The sequence below is a fragment of the Mus caroli genome, chromosome 3, assembly GCF_900094665.2.
Source record: "Mus caroli chromosome 3, CAROLI_EIJ_v1.1, whole genome shotgun sequence".
Lineage (NCBI taxonomy): Eukaryota > Metazoa > Chordata > Mammalia > Rodentia > Muridae > Mus > Mus caroli.
The window spans coordinates 120,091,464-120,111,891 of NC_034572.1; the positions used below are offsets into that span (position 1 = coordinate 120,091,464).

At 38.3% G+C, this 20,428-nt stretch overlaps 1 protein-coding gene across 22 annotated transcripts in view; it reads left to right on the forward strand.

The window, feature by feature from the left end:
- Nucleotides 1-20,428, forward strand: part of Camk2d (calcium/calmodulin dependent protein kinase II delta) — a 265,931-nt gene that overhangs the window by 209,979 nt on the left and 35,524 nt on the right. For 5 of the 22 annotated variants that reach the window (XM_021157634.1, XM_021157636.1, XM_021157640.2 and 2 more), the window contains exons 9-14: nt 2,494-2,588; nt 3,964-4,086; nt 4,853-4,936; nt 5,389-5,431; nt 8,897-8,934; nt 17,856-17,904. In XM_021157634.1, coding sequence (XP_021013293.1) covers nt 2,494-2,588; nt 3,964-4,086; nt 4,853-4,936; nt 5,389-5,431; nt 8,897-8,934; nt 17,856-17,904 — 432 coding nt within the window. Of the gene's footprint in view, nt 1-2,493; nt 2,589-3,963; nt 4,087-4,852; nt 4,937-5,388; nt 5,432-8,896; nt 8,935-10,100; nt 10,134-13,039; nt 13,100-15,396; nt 15,439-17,855; nt 17,905-20,428 lie in introns of all 22 variants that reach the window. The other 17 variants (XM_029475216.1, XM_029475201.1, XM_029475205.1 and 14 more) reach the window with 11 other exon arrangements.

Sequence of the window (20,428 nt, forward strand, 5' to 3'; positions counted from 1 at the left end):
TAGTAGGCATTGTTAGCTCTCCCTTGGACAAAAGGCCTCCAAGAGCTTCCATTTCCCATAGAAGTAATGTTAGATGTCAACTGCTTACAAAAGCCTCAGGAAAGAAAAGCCTGAGTCAAAGTGGGAAATCCCTCAGCTGCAAGGATGTTTAATCATTTTGTAACAACCTAATTCTATATTTATTAGGAAAATGTCTGGATTCACCAGACAATGTCAGGATTACAAAACAAATGTTTTTTTGTTTTTTTGTTTTTCACTCTTTGCACCATACGTGAGAAATAACAGTATTTAAAATGAGTTTGTTTACAACTCATCCTGGAAAAGTAAATTTGGCTATTTATTGGTCATCACTATGGCCATCATGACTGTTGAGTCATCTGTTGTATCAGATAATAAAAATAATATGAAAATTAATTCAATGCACATCAAGTCTACAACAGTACACTTTGTAAAATACATTTCCAGCCTTGGTGTATAAGCCATGACAGGTTTTTTTTTTAAAGATGACTATTATTTTAAATATTTTATTCCATGTTAATCACCTTCCCGTTACTATGACAAATTGCCACAGATAATGACAGGGTGATTGTGGCTTGAAGTTGTACAAGTTGCAGTCCACAATATATTGGCCTATGGTGAACATATGGAGAACACATGGCCAGAGCACATGGCAGAACAAAACCACTTACCTAATGACCAGGGAGGAGGAGGAGGAGGAGGAGGAGGAGGAGGAGGAGCAGCAGCAGCAGCAGCAGCAGCAGCAGCAGCAGCAGCAGCAGCAGCAGCAGCAACCAGACTCTAACATATCCCAGTCACTTGGAGATAGCTGTAGGCTTTACCTCTTAATAACAGCATCTCAGGGTACCAAAACACTAATGTGTGGGCACATGGGAACATTCAAGATAAAAGTTATCATCCCACCACATGACATTATAGATCGTTGTTGGGTTAGTTTTGCCTGGGTGGTTTTGTCTGCTTGCTTGTCAGTTATAATGATCAGACCCAGCCAGGGATCCAGGCAGGCTAGGCAAGCACTTGGCCTGAGATTCTCTAGCTACAGGCTGGATTCTAAGAATCTATTTCAAACTGTATTCCAGAAATAGGCAATAAAAGATGGAGAAGATTAGACTATTATCTTCAAAGCCATTTAAATTCAATGGTGGCTTTTGTACAAAGAATCCCAGACGTATAGGTACAAGCTGCATTAGATCTCCCCCACCAGGAGATCTGAGAGCCAAGGAGCCCCCACTCTCAGGGGGGAAACAATCTCAAGGCATCTGGGCAGAGCTCCACCTGCCTTACTCTTCTCCCTTGGCCTTTCCAGGCTTAAGGAAGCAACAAGGGCAAGGCTTACAGGTGAGGCCACAGGTGAGGCCACAGGGCCCTCAGACCTTCCTCTAGAAAAATCTGATATAAAGGAAACAAAGACCTTGGCAGTTTAGTAGTGTGTCAAAAGTAACTAGAGAATATTTGAAGGCAAACGAGACCATAATTTTATTTTTAGAATATATGCATATAAGGCAATATCATGTAAAATTCACAGTCTATGAATATAGTTTTCATTTAACTACTGAATCGCATGTTGACTAACTCATAAGTGCAGCTACCCTTGGTTGGGCACTTTCCAAATGTACAGACTCAGCCATCATTAATCAGATATTTGGGGGTGAAAACCACAGTTGCATCACTGAATGTACACAGACTTTTTCCTTGTCTCTGGACAATATGATGCAGCCACCCCTTTATAGCATGGTATGGCTTTTTTAGGTTAAGCTTAATAACTCCCACAATTCTATCAGTGGGGCCTGAGCATGCACAGATGTTGATATCTGCGAAGTGATCCTGGAACCTGTCCCCTCTGCATACCAACCATGCCTTTAGCTACATATTTTTGCAATAAATCTCAAAATTGCATTACAACAATGTGCTTATGACTTTGGGTGTTGCATGCAGTTTCTCCCTCCTCATTCCTCTTACTTCCCTGTAATGTATGGCTCTTTGGTGAGGTCTATTTGATGGAAAAGCTTTTAGTTTTAAAAATGCATTATTGATGAGAAAATGGTTGTGTCTTTTTATATTTTATCAGCATCCCAAGAGATGTTGGTTTATTTAGAACATAAATTTGTAACCAGAACACTACAGTCAACAAAGGTCCTCACTGTCAGTAGATTAGGAAGTAGATAACAAAAAGTTAAGCATCGGCCCATGTAAAATCTTATATAGAAAAATGGGAGGCAAAAATGACCTCCAAAATGAAGGAGCATTTCATCTTTAGGTGTTACCCTGCCTGATTCTTTACAATACTTTGTTCCACAGGGTGGACTGACAATGTATCAGTGTGGACACAAGAAAGGAACAGCTGTCACCTTCTAGACAGGGAGGCTTTAGGACAGGACACTGCATGTCTCTCTAAAGCCATTCCCATGCTTCTCTCTGTCTTCATACCATATTGGTCAAGCACATTTGACTCATTGTCTGTTATGATCTCCTCAGGCGTCATCCTCTACATCTTGCTGGTTGGATACCCACCCTTCTGGGATGAAGATCAGCATAGACTGTATCAGCAGATCAAGGCCGGAGCTTATGATGTATGTAATAAGTACCCATCTGGCTTGGGATGAGGGTTGGTTGTTTGGATACTACCAAGAGCAAAGGTTGTTGTTGACATTTGTTTAATAATTTGTTTTAAATCTGTCATTTATCAACTAGTATGATGTATATTTGTCTTATGAAGCAAATTATATCTAGTACAAAATATACTTATCATATGAAAAGAAGGTTAATTTTCAAAAGTAGTTGGGATAGCATTGGGTTGAGGATTTTTTAGTGTCAGGCCACAAATTTCAAGTTATTATAGTTAGACTCAAACACATCTTTATTCATCAAAATAGGAACCATCACAATCAATATATTTTTGGCTATGAGAAATATGTTTATTTCTGTTGCATAAAATTTCATGAATTTTTAGAAAGCATTTTCTGCATCCTGTTAGTTGTAGAAGTGTCATCTAAATGCTTGAAGATGTTTGGCCAGTTGGGGAGAGGGCAGGTGGCTGTAACAGATGACTTAACACTTGTGCCATATACAGGGGTGTTGTCATAAAGAACCAGGCAGATGTAGGCACTGTAGTTTGTGTTATATCTGGTCAATTTTCTGAGCACACTTCTCAGATGTAGTGGTTTTCTGGTGTTCAGGAAGCTGTGGTAGATCTGATTAGCAACAGACCACCAAGCAGTGACCACAGTCTTTTTTGAGTGCAAATTTGGCTTTGGGAAGTGCTCTGGATCGATCGGCTTCTCAGTCCAGGGTCCAGCCACTGTCCAGCCAGTTACCATGTGCTATCTACACTTCTTCAAATCACAACATGATGGGGAAATGGTTTCTTGTAGGGTACAATAAGAGATGATGACAACTCAAGATTATTTCTTTCTCTGGGGCACCCAGTTGCAAAATCATGCCTATCTTGTCAGCATTACTTATAGTTAAGTGTTTTAGAAATTCACACATTAATATCTCAGACATGTTCACATCAAAACCAGTGGATCAAATTAAAAATAAACGTGACCAATTTTATCTTGTTAGTTATTTCTTTGTTGCAGCAGACAGTGGTATGAATTAATCTATTTTTTATATAATTTAACTATAATTTAACTTACATAATGGCAAATTTTATGAAACAATGCACTGCTTATAGAAATGAGGGATATATTTGGATTTTCTCTATTTTACTCTGTGTGTGTGTGTGTGTGTGTGTGTGTGTGTGTGTTTGTTACTGTGTGTGTGTTTTAAGACAGGATCTTGTATACCAGGTTACCCTTGCTCTTGCTGTATATCTGAAGGTTGTCTAAAAGTCCTGATCCTTCCGCCTCTGCCTCTTTAGTGTTGGGATTAGAGGCATGTATGAACACGTCTGGCTTAGTGTCTCTATTTTTAAAAACTCTTTACTAATTTCTATCTTTGAAGTTTCCGTCACCAGAATGGGATACAGTGACACCTGAAGCCAAAGACCTCATCAACAAAATGCTGACCATCAACCCTGCCAAACGCATCACAGCCTCTGAGGCCCTGAAACACCCATGGATCTGTGTAAGTCACTTTCACATGCACCCCAGGAGCCAAACTGAAGGATAAACCCCTAGTCACTTTTCATAGGTTTAAAGTAATCTTACAGAAAAAGATAAACCTTAGTATTTAAGACATAAATTTATGGTCGTGAAAACCACCATTGCCAGTATAGCAAACTCTAAACTGCCCAATTTTCTAAGGAAGTATTGTCTGTCATAAGATGAATGAGGAATTCCCATGCCAGTAATTGATAAGACTTCAGAACAGGGACTAAGATAATGACTTGAATACATACTGTACCCCAGAAGGGAAAGTGTTACAAAGTCTAATTCTTTATCATTCAACAGCCTTAGAAACATGTGAGGCTTAGAAGCTAGAAGTAGTTTTAGGGAGTACATGATGGCTGCAGTAGTGTGACTATCTTGTAGAAGCCCTAAGGAAAAACCAAGGGAATTGTAAGAGAGTTTGAAATTTTCTGTAAATTTCTACGGTTAGGATATACTGCTAAGTAAGAGGAAGATATTCTACTAGGAAATGCTTGCTAAAGTGGTGACCTGAGAGTCTATTGATCCTCATTCCTGTGCCTTCTCTACTCGTCAGTGTTTAAGCTCAGGCACTAGCAGTCTTTATAAAACCATGCTTTTTCCTAGGAGACAATGGCAATTGAGTACTTGCAAGGTGACTATATGTGTGCAGGTGCCATTTGTAAAGATCGGATGAAACTGAGACTCTTTTTTGTTCTTGCTATGTTTTAAATATCAAGTCACCCTTTCTCCTCTTCTTTTAGCAACGCTCTACTGTTGCTTCCATGATGCACAGGCAGGAGACTGTAGACTGCTTGAAGAAATTTAATGCTAGACGGAAACTGAAGGTAAGAAATTTGACATTGTTGTGGGAGGGTTGGAGGGTTGATCTGGTGAGGTGAAAACTACTAAAAGCAGAAGTCTTGGCAAAGCTTTTGATGCTATAGATCTCAGTAGTCAGTCCTGGATCTGAGGGAAACAGAGCATGCTCCGTAATCAAACCCAAGGATGCAAATAGGCCGGCTGGGGCAGTGTGTGCTGTGCTTTCTCTTCTAAGAGGAAGCAGCTGTTCAGCTTGATGATCTAAATGTGGCTCAGAAAGTTAGAGCTGCCCAAACATGCTGAGAGCCACAGGCTAGGGCTTCCAGGAAACAAATAAACAAAACAAAGCCAAAAAACAGACACCGCAAAGTCCCTATCTGAACATAAAGCCCAGAGATTTGTGAGCCCTTGCTACCTGATTTTAGGTCAGAGGTTTGTTAGGGCCAACTATAATCCATTTCTCTTATTTCTTTGATAGGGTGCCATCTTGACAACTATGCTGGCTACGAGAAATTTTTCAGGTATACATGTTTGAACTCTGTCCTCTCACCTCTGACCTTCTCTAATGTGTGTGTGTGAGTGTTTGTGTATGTGTTTGTGTATGTGTGTATGTGTGTGTGTGTGTGTGTCTGTGTGTCTGTGTGTGTGTCCTTAAGAGAATTGAGAAAGTCTAATAACTACAAATGATACACACACACATCACACAATGGAGAAGGGGAGACTTCTTATAGTCCTGTAGCTGTCTGTAGGACTCCACTCATACTGGACACCTAGGTCTCAAATGCTATGGTCACACAAGAATGATATGTATGTCTCATTTTTATTGATATTTCATAATAACCATGAGGATTTTTGTTTGTTTGTTGATTATTATAGGGAACTGCTATAAGAAAGAGTTTAAAATGAGTCATTTTGTAGAACCCTATTTTTATAGGCCTAATTTGTTTTCAACTAATGTGTCTTCACATTCATTTAGACTAATTACAAGGACTAAAGCTGCCTAATGAGAAGTTACAAAGAACTGGCCACATGCACATATGGGGATGTCATCCAATAATAGTATTCCTCAAAATGACCGCATAGGGTGGGGGGTGACAGAAGGAAACACAAAAGAAAGAAACTTACATACGAGGTAAATTCAGCCAAGAAGTTTCTTTACTCTAAAAGTGACTTTCCACAATGGATGTAAAGTGTGTATTACTTCCAGGAAAGTATGCTTAAGTCTTGGAGTCCTCCCTGATAGATTATGTAAAAAGCACTAGGCATTCAAAAGTCAAATGTTGGCAAGTGCTAACCTGACATATATGGAGTGGGCTGAGGCAGCAACTAAGTTACTGCCTTATTTGATAAACTTATACTTTGGGGGAAAGGTCATCAGGTGATGCATGTCTTTAGTCCCAACCTTCTGGAGGCAGAGGAAGGTTGAACTCTGTAAGTTCAAGGCTAGCCTGCTCTACATAGAGTTTTAGGCCATTCAAGGTACATAGTGAGACCCTGTTTTAGAAAGGAAGGAAGGGATGGATGAATGAAGGGAGGGAGGGGGGGAGAAAGGGAGGAAAAGAGGGAGGGAAGGAGGAAGGGAGGGAGGGAGGGAAGGAGGGAGGGAGGGGAAGAGTGGAGAGACAGACAGACAGACTTATAGTTTAGGTGTTTATTCTTAGAACACTTGTCAAAAATGACATTACTTTTGTTTTGGGGTGGGGTTATGCAGCATTCACTGTCTTGCTCTGACTTTGTTGGACCCAGTCAGGATGTTAAAGTGATGGTCGGGTGGCCACCATTCTATGAGTATCAGACATTCTTCAGTCCGCTCTTAGTTACGGTTTAGACTAGTGTTTACAGAACAGTCCTCCTTCCCACTTAGAAAGATCATGAAATGATGAGCTGGTGAGCCCCAGGCACACACACTGTTCCCACACAGTGACCAGTGCTGCACATCCAGGGGCCGCACTGCCCTGCTGTTCTGTGTGCTAACTGATGGGTTTAGCCTAAGAAGCCATGTTGCTTGCTGCCTTTGTCAAGCTTTGTAAAGACCTTCCATGTGATTGATGTTAATGCAGGTGAGCTCAATGCCAGGTCACTAAGCATGAACCAATGTATACAACCTTAAACTAAATAGATATTTTACCCTGGCCCAGGACTCAGCGAATCCCTAGAGATAGAGGGATTTATATAGTGTATGTTGTTAATGAAGAATTTCCTTTTCAAAGATTCTCCAGAATTAAAATCATGTATTTTGTTGACATTTTAAGTGTACCCTTCAGTGTAAAAAGGGTCTTTACTAATAGTGCTTGTACCCACTTTTAGATGCTTTAGTTTATCTTGTGTTCCTTTGCACCATTCTGTAAACTAAAAACCATGACTAATATGTGGATTTTGTATTGCCTCTGAATGTTTTTGCATGAAAAAAAAAACTCTTTGAGCCATCACTTCCATGTCAACTGAATACCATGCGACTCAGTTATATCTTGTCCTTCCATCTTGTAATTCCATTTTTGTTTTGAGTATTTCATTCATTTTATTCATTGCCAGATATACTCTTTAAAGTAAATGTCCATAAGTATGTGGTTATAAAGTTGTTTTTATTTCTTCTTTTCTCCCTGAATGTGGAATGTATTTCTTGTGAGGTAAGGTGGTAGTCACACAAGGATGGCCCTGCATCTCCCAGGCCATATTGCTGCTTCCCTCAAACCATTGTCTTCTTTTTGCTTGCTATTGCCATCCAAATGATCCTGTTTGCTCTCTAACCTGTTAACTGCCACAAGAGTTCCCAAGTGTCCCTTTTTAACTACAGGCAGACAGTACCAAAACTAAGGCAACTACTGAATAACAATCTCCATTGATAAACTTTAAGAGCTTTGTTGCTAAAAGTAAGATAAAATGAATGTGTGTGTCTTTCAGGTAAACTTAAAATGTTGTCAAATTGAAGACCAAAAATAACACCCCAAACCAAAGAAATATAAATAAATGAAGTGTTCATGTGGTTGTGTTACAGCTAGTTGTTTCATTTCAAATGTCATGCTCCGTGTGCTTAAATGACTGTGTATATTGTCATTCAGTGGAAGTACATACTTGTTCTCTGTGCTGTGAGTGTTCTATACCAGTGTACTACTCATTATAGTTATGCTGGCTGTTCACTGTATATGCACTCATATGTAAAAGGATGCTTCCTAGTTTTAATAGATTGAAGAATTTGGGAATAATACAAGCAATTGCTTAAATACCCTACCAAAAGGACATTTTCTATGAGAACCAACGCCTTTAAGATTTCATTTCATTCTAGATCTGGTTCCAGATATTATGGTTTTTAACTTTTCAATTCAAAGACCTTTGTTTAGGAAGCCTTTGTTTTCTGATCTTGAAGTCTAAAAGAACACGGAATGCATTTTTTATTACCATATGCTGAGCATAAAAAATTTGCTCCTGGTCAATAAGGTACCATCTGATTTTATATAGATATTTGTATCTTCAGTCCAACTGAAGTTATCTGATTTTTAAAAACACAGAGAAGACACTGGTTAGCCAGAGCAAATTTTTGTGAATAAAATTTCATCCTCTGGAAAGAGGAGCTTCAATAGCAGAACTGACATGGTCACAAGACACGGTGTGAATGAACATGTAATTGGTCTGTCAGCTGGTATCTCGAGACTGAAACCAACTTTCTGGATTATGAAGGATAGTCCAGTGAAAGTTCCAGTATCCTTTTCAGAACCAACAGTGACACAAAGTCCAGTGTACAGCTGGCAAAGTGTTCAACTCCATGTCATGAACTCTGTAAGAATTTAGTTCTAAATTTGCTGTGGCAAAACCAGAAAAGTGATACTGTATTTCAGTGTCCCGTAAGCTCTCGCTCATCAGTGTGACCTTGACGGTTTGGTGTGTGTTGCCCATAACTCAGCAAAAGTGCAGGAGATGATTTCTTGATTTGTTATCTAACTCTAGGTTTCTGGATAACTCTCTAAAGCAATTTTACTCTCATTTTGCAGCAGCCAAGAGTTTATTGAAGAAACCAGATGGGGTAAAGGTAAGTTAAACAGCTCTCTTAAACTCTTTCTGACTTTCAGATGCTGTAGAGTTTAAACGTTACCTGGGAATCCCAAATCTGTGTAGTTTATGTACCTCACAATTCTCGGAAAGAGGATGCAGGCTGAAGCATGAGATAGAACACAAACATGATTATCATGTGTGCTAACAAACGTTCGATCCTTTTCACTTGATTATGTATTAACCATGAAACCCAATATTTTAGATATAGTTATTCTATAAAGTGAATGTTTCAGTCGTCTCTGCTTCTCCACCTTCACAAAAAACTCTGTTGACCTAAGAAAGTGCAAATCCCAGATACTTTTCCAAATGATTATGATGAAGCCCACCAAAATCTGAGGACAGTTTATCTGGAAAATCAAGGCTTCAGTGACTAAGTGTTCATGCTTGGGCAGTTTCTCTAAAGGCCCTGAGTTCCTCGAGTTTCAATCCGAAGGGTTAAAGATGTGTTCATGGTGCTACCCTGAACAGGCACTAGGAAAATCTTCCAAGGAAGACAACAAAAGTATTTTTTATTATCTTGGATATCGAACTTATATACTATAACTTGCTCCCACTGATAATATCTTGTTTACAGTGAGTTTATTTTAATACTGTAACTTCATATTTGCATAATAATATTTGTGATCTCGAAATCACCTAAATGTCTTGTTAATCATTTTTCTTTCTCTTCCAATGGCAGATGTGTACATTCCTCAACAGGTCAACACTCTTGGGAATTAATTAATATTCTAACCTCTGAACATGGCCCATTCAGATGGTGTCAGTTCTTATTGAGAAATGTAACATAGAAAATCATTTATTGGGTCCTAAATTCCTATGGGTTCAATCCTTATCTCACTACCTATCTGTGTGTGATTTGGGAAGATTTTTTTTTACGTTTCCAAATGTTTCCTTTGGGTTTTCTGTGCTGTTTGGTGCTGGAGAGCTCACAGGTTCAATGGACAGTTATTCTCTCTGGTATCCTGATACAAAAAGCACCGTTTTCCTCCAGCTGACCTCTTCGACCACAAAATGATTTTGTATTCCATGGTTTGATGCTTTAAAATTCAACAGGTTGTGTTTTTTGTTTTTGTGTTTTGGTTTTTGTTTTGTTTTGTTTTTTTGTTTTTCCCATCTTCCTTTCTCTTTGACTGGTCAATTCAGAAAAGGAAGTCCAGTTCGAGTGTTCAGATGATGGTGAGAACCTGTGTCTACCAGATTTCTCCTACCTGGAAAATGCACACTTAGAAGTGAAACAGTCTCATTTACCCGAGTTAGTGGAAGTAGAAAAAGAGCATCATAGGTCAGCGCTAATCTGCACTCATAACACGCTACCCCACTTTCACATTACTTGGTTTTTCTCTGATAGAGTTTTTTTTTCTTAAAGTAAACAAGAACTTGAACCCTTATCTATATGCAGGTAATGCATTTGACTGTCTGAAATGTCCGGTTTTCTACCTGAAAATACAGAAGCCAGGACATAATAAATGCTTGCTTGTGCCGGGGGTAAAAAATACCATAGGGTTGGGTTTTTGTTTTTTGGTTTTTTTTTTTTGATCCATCATCATAATTGCTAAATTAATTCAGACATGACTTAATACAGTTGCCTTGGGTTTACAAATAATGTGAAAGTGAGTTCAGCTTGAGCCCATTCTAGCTAAGCTTCTTTAAAAGAAGTATGTATTAACCTTAAGTGAATAAATACAATTCCTTATTCATGCCTTCTGAGAGTAATACTGCACTGTTGATTGCACTCAGGTTTCAAGCAAGGAAAGTACATTGCTTCCATAATATAAAGGACATAAATCCACACGTACATTTGAAAAGACAACTGTGGTCGAGCATGGTACTTGATAACTGACTCTTTAAAAGCCAGTTCTTCTGGCTTTTACTTAGAAGTTTCCCTATTGTTTGGGAATAATGTCATAAATACCTCCAAAACATGATGCGGTGTGTGTCGTTCACGTGTGAATGTGGATGAAGGTTTGGGTTGTTGTACACTTTGGCTGATAAGTTTGTGTGCATTTAGATACAAGTGAGTCACATTTTCACTAAGAATAAGGCAGTTCTCAGCAACTGAATCCTCAGGGGAAGGCCTTGCTCCTCTCAAAACAGGAAGAACATTCCAGAGTATTTCTCTTTCATTTGACGAACACTAAATGCATTTAATCACAAGGTCCTGATGGCTGCACAGGAAGTTGCTATGCTTCATCAAGCATTTCTTCCCAATACGTTACCTTTGGGTATCCCTCTCCTTGTCTAATGTAGCTTGTAATAACATAAGCACATTCTGATTCCTCTATAACAGATACCATTAAACCTTTACCTCTGTCCATTTTTGGCTGTAGCAAATATTTTGTGTTCAATTGACTTAAAGCAAAAATTGCAAACCTATTTTCAAAATGCAGCTTGGTGGCTTAATCTTCAATAAGTCATCTAGGTAAAGAAAATGTTCAACATTTTCTTTCTTTCTGGATGTCACAGAGCATTGTATGACAATGCTATAAGCTAACTGTTTAAAAGCTATAATGAACCAACCAGTAACCCCCCCCCAAGGGCTCCCAGGGACTAAACCACCAACCAAAGAGTACACATGGAGGGACCCATGACTTCAGTCACATATGTAGCAGAGGATGGCCTTATGGGACATCTATGAGAGGAGAGGCCCTTGGTCCTATGAAGGATCAATGCCCCAGTGTAGAGGAATGCCAGGACAGGGAAGCTGGAGTGGGTGGGTTACTGATTGGGGGAGGAGAGGTGGGATGGGGAGGTTTTGAAGGGGAAATGAGGAAAGGGGATAACATTTGAAATTTAAATAAAGAAAATATCTAATAAATAAATAAATAAGCTAATTAAATAATGGTCATAGCAATACCACACAAAGAAGAATGAAAATAAGAGCAAAATATTATATACTCAGTGAATTCTGTTCCCCCTTTGCCTTCTTCTCAATGATAGCCCCAAAACAGCTTGTAGGCATAAGGTTAAATGACCCAAGAAGCCCAAAATAATGTCTTTTGTAATCATTTGTAAATAACCATTTGATATGCAGTCCCTGTTCCTCTTTAAGTCCACAGGTATATTTACATTCATATTAAAATTATGGGGTGTATCCCTTTAGAAAATAATAAAAAATGACTACATCATTTGATTACAAAAGTGAATGTGAATTTAAGTTTCGGTTTAATAACCATGATGTAATATATTATGCATGGGTTTAAAATGATGTTGATTATTAAAGTTCAGTATTTTATTCTGTAGTCCCAAACTCAATAAAGTTCCAAGCTCCCACGTGTCGACAAAGAGCCTTCTTCTGTGGGCCATTGCTAACTTATTGGCCCTAGGAGCGTCTTGGAAAATATGGCTCCCATGGTAGTAATTACATCCCATATTAAGGATAAACTTACTTGTGTTAATGTAAGGGCTTGGTCCCACGGGATGTACTTGGCGAGAATAACAGAACAATCACAAGCTCCTGGGCTGTCTCCCAAGCAACCATGAGCAAGAAAGTCCTTTCACACGGAGGCTACAGAACAGAGTTTGATTTCTTATCACTGAAGGCAGATTCCTAAAGAAGACCCACACTTACCATTTTCAGTAAAACACTTAAATGTTTGCATTTTTGGCAGAAGAGGCAGGGTTTTAATTGGCTGTGTAATAAGCAAAGTAATGATAGTTCTCCAGGGAAAAATGATTTGTGCGTGACTTCAGGTTCAAGAATAAAATGAGAAGAAAAAAAAAATAAAGGTATATGCTCATAGCAGTGAATGATTGGCAGCCTTGAAACAGAATCCGCTTTGAAGAGTATGCAACCGGCTACAGCCTCGTCATAGTCTGCAGCCTGGTTTGAGCTCAATGAAGTCACTCAGGGAAGGCGGAACACCCAAAGCAGCCACAGATGATGGCATCCTTCCATCACACACAGGGTCCTAGTCTGTGTGTGACCTTCAGGAACTAGACATGCTCTTCATTTGTGTCTTTCTCATCCATCCCCAAGGGCTTTTGATTCTCATATCTGTATTTCTGTATAAACACACTACTTGTAGACATTAGCTACCAAGAAGACTAAGGCATTTCTGTTTCTATTTTCTGCATATCCACAGATAAACAACAAAGCCAACGTGGTAACCAGCCCCAAAGAAAATATACCTACCCCGGCGCTGGTATACCTGGACTCTTGCACCCTTCTTAAGTTCTGCACTGTTTGCTGTTGTTTCTCTCTTTCACTAAATCAATATCTATGTATCAATACTTCATTTGTTGTTGGTTTTGTTTGTTTGTTTTGCTTTCAAAGATAGAAGAAAAACTTGATATCGTTTTGTTGTTGTTTTCTTTTCTAGAGATAGTTGTCAAGCAGTGTGTTTCTAACATGAGCCTTCTCATTTCATTGTGGAACATCATGCTTTTCTCCGCAGTTGGAATTCTTGCATGTTGGCTTGGAAACGCAGTAGAATGCGCTCCTGTTACTCTTAGCTCTTTCTGGTGTTGATTGCTACTGATCGTGCAAACAATGGTTTCTCTTTCTGCAAAGTATGTGTTGACATCAAGGAGAGCTAACAGGATTCTTGCAAGATGACATGAAAGTAGACCTTATTCACAGTTCCCATTTCTCTCTCATTGAAAGACAATATGGCTTTGCAAGACTTCACTTTCTGAGATAAAGAGGCACTGCCTAAGTCGAAGCTTTTTGTCCGTTGTGTTTCAAATTAAGTTGTCACTGTTTCACTTACTTCCACAGAATGAGAGTGTATACTATGGAAGGTTAAGCTATCAGAGACAAACAGTTTTGTCCATTTCAACTAAATGTAGAGAAGTAACAACTTAGTTCCCTCCACACATTGAAATAGTCTTGTATTAAAATTCAAAATCTGAATACTGGCATTTAGTATACAGGTTTTATAATTTGACTTATGATTCCCAGAAATTACTTTTATTCATGACTGTTCCCAGACTGTTATTGCCATTGACTTAAAAACGTTAGACGCTACGCTAATTGGGTTGACCAGTAGGCTCAATTTAAGAACATTTGAAGGAAAAGAAATGCAGAGATAGAGGGTTATCTGGACTGAGAGAGAGCAAAGCTCAGTAGGAGAACATTTTTGTAACATAGAAGAGACTTTGGTGTTCAATCCCTAGGGGGAAAAAAAAAAAACATGTTTTCTTAAAAATAGGTAAGAAAAAAGAAGCCAAAAGATAGCAGGTTATAAATAGTAAAGTCAGTGTCACAGCTGAAGCTACAGAAGGAAAGACAAGAAGCTGCAGTAGGATTTTTCTAAGCATGCAGTGTAGGCTTCCCCTTGAGGAAATGCCCGTGGTGGAGAAGACGGGCCATGGTTATAACAACTCACAGGTGCCAGGGTGGCCGTTAGTGGCTGCAGCAGGCATGCTATCGTTGTATGAACACTAGGTCTTTTTTTTTTTTTTATTAGTATTTGAGTATTATTTACTACTTAGTGAGTTCCAGAACAGCCAGGGCTAAAGAGAAAACCCTGTCTCGAAAAACCAAAAAAAAAAAAAGGTTTTTCTCATAGAAAAATAATAATTTCTTCATGGAAAAAAATTACCTATAAATACTATATAATGAATTTTACATAAAATGTATCTTCACAGAGAATTTGCTCTCCTCTTAGATATTTCTATCTCTGGTGTTGTTGGCCAGTTTCTGTGAGATAGACAAAAATAGAGTATCCAGTAGAGAAGAAAGGAAACTTAGTATTCTAGATATGAAGTTTATGAAGTAGAACTTTTATTTTCAATGTGATTAGTATAAGATGTATCAACAGTGATTCCAATGATTGTGTTTTATTATTAGTTCTAAAACATTTAAACAAACTTTTTAAATAGTATCATTTAGAATTTTTTTCATGCCCTTTGTGTGTATTCTTTTGGACATTTTTGTGTGTGTGTGTGTGGGGGGTGTTATTGTTGTTATTGTTGTTTTTTTAAATGTGGTCCAGTGTTTCAAAAGTCTCCAAGGGTATTCAGCTACGTGTTGATTATATTAATATCAGAGTTGAGTCCCAAGGCAATATAGCCGGAAAAAATATATCTTCACAAAGATTTTGATATCTTCGTGAATAATTCTATCTATGGTGCTCTTGGCCAGTTCCTGCGTACAGACAGAAATAGAGTATTCAGAGGAGAAGAAAAGAAGTTCTTCCTGGGATAGGGCTGGGTGAAACAGTGACTGCCTCTTTAGGTCTCCAAATTGCAAAGCCTGCTCATTCACCTATCAAGAATAAGGTCGTTTGCATGCTGCTTCTGGGTAGAGAGGTGTGTGATCTCATGGGCTCACCAGAGAGGCCTCCACAGAGATCCTGTCAGCTGTTGACAGCCCCTTACCTGGCTTTAGCTCTTGTCACTAGTCTTGTCTGTTGGCCCTCTCTGCTCTGTCCCACAGACTAGTAAGAATGTACTTACCAAAACAAACTGTTTCTTTCTCTATTTTGTTCTCACTCAGGAGCCCCAAACTACTGTAATCCACAACCCTGATGGAAACAAGGTATTCAGAGAGAAGCAACCCCATTCGCTCTGATAAGATTACACAACTCACCAAATGCCCTGTGCAAAACCCAGTCATTATCTCAAGTGGGGAAGGAAAAAAATGGCCATCTTTTCACCACATGCTCTTTAAGGCCTAATTCTTCTAGAATTATCCATAGATGTCTTTCAGATCAAAATGAATGATACCCTGAGAGAGAGAGAGAAAGAGAGAGAGAGATCAATGATCCCTTAGTATATTAAAAAAAACAATGAAGAGTAAGAGTCTGTTTAAACCCTTGCAAAGTGTTTGTGTTGAGATGACTGTGTACCTTAAGCTATTCCGTGTGCGCCTTTTAATTCTCCATGTCTGTTTGTGTGTTATACAATAAACACATACAGCATGAAATTTCAGAATTTCTTGCTATCATCCTCATCTTCAAACATAACAAGTTTGTAGGTATATTTTTTTTTCTAAAAAACGTTGTGGCTTTTCAGCTTTTCCATTGTCTTCTGTTGTCACAGTGGTTTTGTTGTTGTTTCTGGTTGCTTGTTTTTCAATTCCCTGTTATTGATGATATCGCTGGTGGTGTTGCTGTTTGCAGTGAATTTGAAGAGAATCGGGGAGTTCCACTTTTTGTTAAATATGTTTGCTGTCAATCTATATGAATTACAGTAACATACATTTAAGTAAGTTGCTGAATGAAGACTAATGTGTTCCACCTGTTGTAAGTTATGTGTATACTGTGTTCATACCAACACTCACATACATGTCTGAGGGATAAAAGGAGATATGCTCTCTATATATCCTATGTCTAGCTTATAACTTGGTATACATTCATTCTCATATCTAAGGGAGAAAAATGCATCAGATAAGATACTGAATAAGTCACAGGTCTTTTCCTTACTCTTATCATTAACGTTGAAGGCTCAGGAAATATATTTCATCTCTGGATCAATATTTAGTTGACCCATGTTGAAAATGTGAAGTGTTTTGTGTCTTCATCTGGTGTGTACATTAGTGTCATGACACTGGAGATGTTCTAGGTCCCCAAAAGATTTGAGGTAGTCAGGACCAGCACATATAAGAATAATCCCATTAATGGCACTATCAAATGAAAGACCAGGCATAGCAGCTGGTGTGGACACTGCCGTAATTGTAAGGGTTGCTGCATGCTATTTATTGCTTATATGAATTCATTTTCTTTAAGTGCATGGGATAAACCTTCATTTTGAGATTAAGTCTGAATGCTACATCACATTAAAGAAATGCATGGGTGTTTTTCCCCCCTTTGGTTTTGTATATGTGGAGACTCTGGACATTAGCTAGTTTATCTCTTTGGTTTAAATATTATATATGGTAGATAGATAGATAGATAGATAGATACATAGATAGATAGATGGCTTTCTAAAAATACCGAATCTATAAATGGACACTGACTGGAATTTTTTTTAAACTATCCTCCAAACCCTGTTTTCCATTCACTGAACATACAGCTATTAACTAGAAGGTTGGTCCCAGTTATTTTCAGCTCTGGCCTTTAATCATTCCGAGTGGAAAATGAGTACTTACGAATACTACAACATATCTTTACTAGAAAGTGTTTCATTACTGAAGTGCAATAAAAGCCTTTATGAAGCTCCTGTAAGAAGCGTCTCCCCTCCAGCAGTAGCAGTACACTTGTGAATGTGCTTGCTACTCCCCACCTTCATTTGCAGACTCCCAATGAGCTTTTGTCTTTTCCTTGTGGGAAGAGATTTTGTAACCCGTTCTGAGTTAAGAAAGAATGAAAAAAAGAAAAAGAATGAATGAATGAAAATAAGTCTAACTGACCTTGAAAACAAATTATTCCTTACAGTCTCAGTGTCCTAAAGATAAACCTGAAACTTTATGACAGCTGTGTTCAGCCTGGCTCAGCTTGATAGTCCCAGCTTCTGATGAAATGATGGAGTAAACGCCCTTTCTCCACACAGGTGGAGGGTAGATAAATAGCAAATTCTATACTCAACACAGTGCCCAATGCAAAAACTTGCTACTTTTGAGATTCATTAGGGAAAAAAAAACCATGTATTTTAAATTTAAATTTTATTCTCCTGAAGTATTCCATTTCTCCTAAAAACCCACTGTATGAGGCACTGTCATGTGAACTCATGCAATTCATCCTAAAATAAACTACATACTTCTTCTGCTTCTACAAATCACCTGGATTTATCCTGCATCCGTGACTAGGCAACCAGAGTGCTCCCTTTGAAATGTTTGCAGCATATGACATCTTGTTTCTGTTGAAAGTCACTTGACATATGTGTCCATTTGCATGTCGGCATATGCACACAGCCTGCTGAAGAAGTTTGCATGAAATGTATGCACACCAGCCAAGTTTGTCATAAGAGCTAGCTCTCTGTTTTGTGAAGCTTAAAGCTGTGTTTCCCTCTGCACAGGAGTCAACTGAGAGCTCAAACACCACCATTGAGGATGAAGACGTGAAAGGTAGGCTTGAGGCAAAAAGTGGGAAAGCCCTAATTCACAGAGCCACATCCGTCACAGCAAAGCTTGTTCAGTTTAAACTAGGAAAAAGATTTATTCCAAAAGAAATTCTCTTTTGTTTTGTTTTATGAATACATTATTCTGGATAATGAATCACTCTATGAATATGTCAGCTTTTTTCACATTTCACGTGTTTTAAATTTAAACATGTGTTCTGTGCAAGCATATTGTTGACATCTCAGCTAACGACTGATTTTAAACATGTCAGTCAAAAGATGAATAAAATACATATACATTTTATATATATCATTAAAGCTTGTATAGAAAAATCTATTCAAGATTATATTCTGAAGAAGTGGTATGAAAATATTCTAATAATTTTTAACGGTCTCCATTGAATATCAATGGAGCTTTTTGATTTTGGTAGCTTTTTGGCTTGGGTTTCATATACTGTCTTAATATAGCTTTGACATCCATTTCATTTTGTTTGCCAAAGCTATCCAGCTATTGAAATCACAGAACCACCGCACAAACATGCTCAATATGTACTTCAGGTTTACTCTACTTCCTTTGACCACATGGTTGGTTTTGAAGTGTTAATTTTGCTCCATTTTCTTGTGCAGTTTTGTGTTCTTGCTGCAGCTCAGTATGTATAGCTTCCTCTTTGCTTGACTAGAATATATTATGAAATATTATTATAATAATTAAGACCTTTAAAATAAACATTTAAAGGGGGGTAAAATATTTTTGAAGAATTGAAAAATGTGATTCATCCATTAGCTAAATCTTAACTGGGAAGTACCTTTTGTAAAAATGTCACTAAATTCTGTAATTCTTTAGGTAGTGTTAATGAAATAGGCTGGAAAAACATATGAACTTGTGTTATAGAATAAATAACCAGTAGCTCTCAGTCAAGGAGGAAGATGGACAATTTAGGAAATGAAAATGGCTGCAGACCACAGTTGGCAGTCACCTCTGCTGCTCTTTTTCTTCTTGGTTAAGTAGAGCACTGGCACTATTCAGGCATACTCTCTATATTACTAGGGCACTTCCCTACTTCTTTTAAAGAAAGACACTCATTGTTTCTTAGAGTGCAAATGTAGAAATCAGTGTCAAGGCTACAATTAAGTCTATGCCTCCCATTTTTGCCACTGAGTCATTGATATTACATAAAAACATATGTGTTAACCAAATAAACAGATGCACCATTTAGCTTTGCCAGTGATTCAGGAAGGATCATCTTGTGAATGTTTTAGCATTAGCTCTTCAGCTAAATAAAATGTTGCACATGGTTTTGATACCAGCTTATGTAAGTGTTTGGTGGACACTCCCAGAGAGAGTCTAGGTCATTGTGCACCAGAACAAAGAGCTGAGCCAAGGCTGATACAGCTGAAGTAAAGACCATAAGACCATTTATTTGAGAGAGAGAGAGAGAGAGAGAGAGAGAGAGAGAGAGAGAGAGAGAGAGAGAGAGAGAGAGAAACTTCCAGCAGAGGAATTAGGCCAGGGGAGAGAGAGTTCAGAGTAGCCTGGCTTCATGGAGGATGGAGATGTTGTATATTTTGGAATGTGAGCTTTCTGGCCCTATTGCATTGCCTGATTTTTTTTTTCACACATTCTCTGTTGCATGTAGTTCTATATACAGCTTCATGTATTCCATATTATAATGAACCATGGGCCACTTTAAACACTGTAAAACTCTTCCTATGAGTGGCAGGGTTCTGCTGGCCTCAGCTAAGGGTATCCTGCCCTCCTCTTTGCCAGCTACTGTTTTTCTCATATGTTCATTTTTTTTTTCAGTCTTTGCTGAGGCCTACAGCAAAGCAGCTTCCACCCTGCTCCCTGGTCTCGATTTTTAATCAAGTGTCTGAAAACCTATCCGGTATCCACCAGAGGAGCTGAATCCTTAAATAACTGAGTATAGTGAAGGGAATCCCAGCACCTCAGTATATGTACTTCATCCACCTAGGACATTTTCATACCTTGGTAATTATGAGAATGGCTTTAATTTGTAATGTTTCTCATCTGAGTTTGACTTGAGCTATTAAGGACTTGCTCAGGATAACTCTCATTTATCTACATATCAGTGTGTCTATTACAGTCTCTCAGGTGAGCATGCGAGCACACACCTGTAATCCCAGCACTCAAGATGCTGGGGCAAAAGGACACAGAGTTTAAGGTTAAAAGTGGATATAAAATGAGGTCTAGACCTGCCCTGTGGACAGTGAGCCCTGTCTCAAAGAAACAAGTCAAAATAAAATGAACCAAAGTTTCCCTTGGGGATTTGAAAAATTGACGCACTATTTGTTTTTAGGGTTATAACAAACTTATACACACGAAATTTTAGAAATTAAGTATAACACTAAGATTAAAAAGTATAATATAAGATTAAAGGAAATGTCTAGGTAATAATTGAGCACAGGGTGCTCACATTTATTTTCTGGAACCTAATGAATAAATTACATTTCTGCTTGATCATACTAGTATAGACCATATAGGCCTCAGCTGTCTTCCCTCTAAAATATAT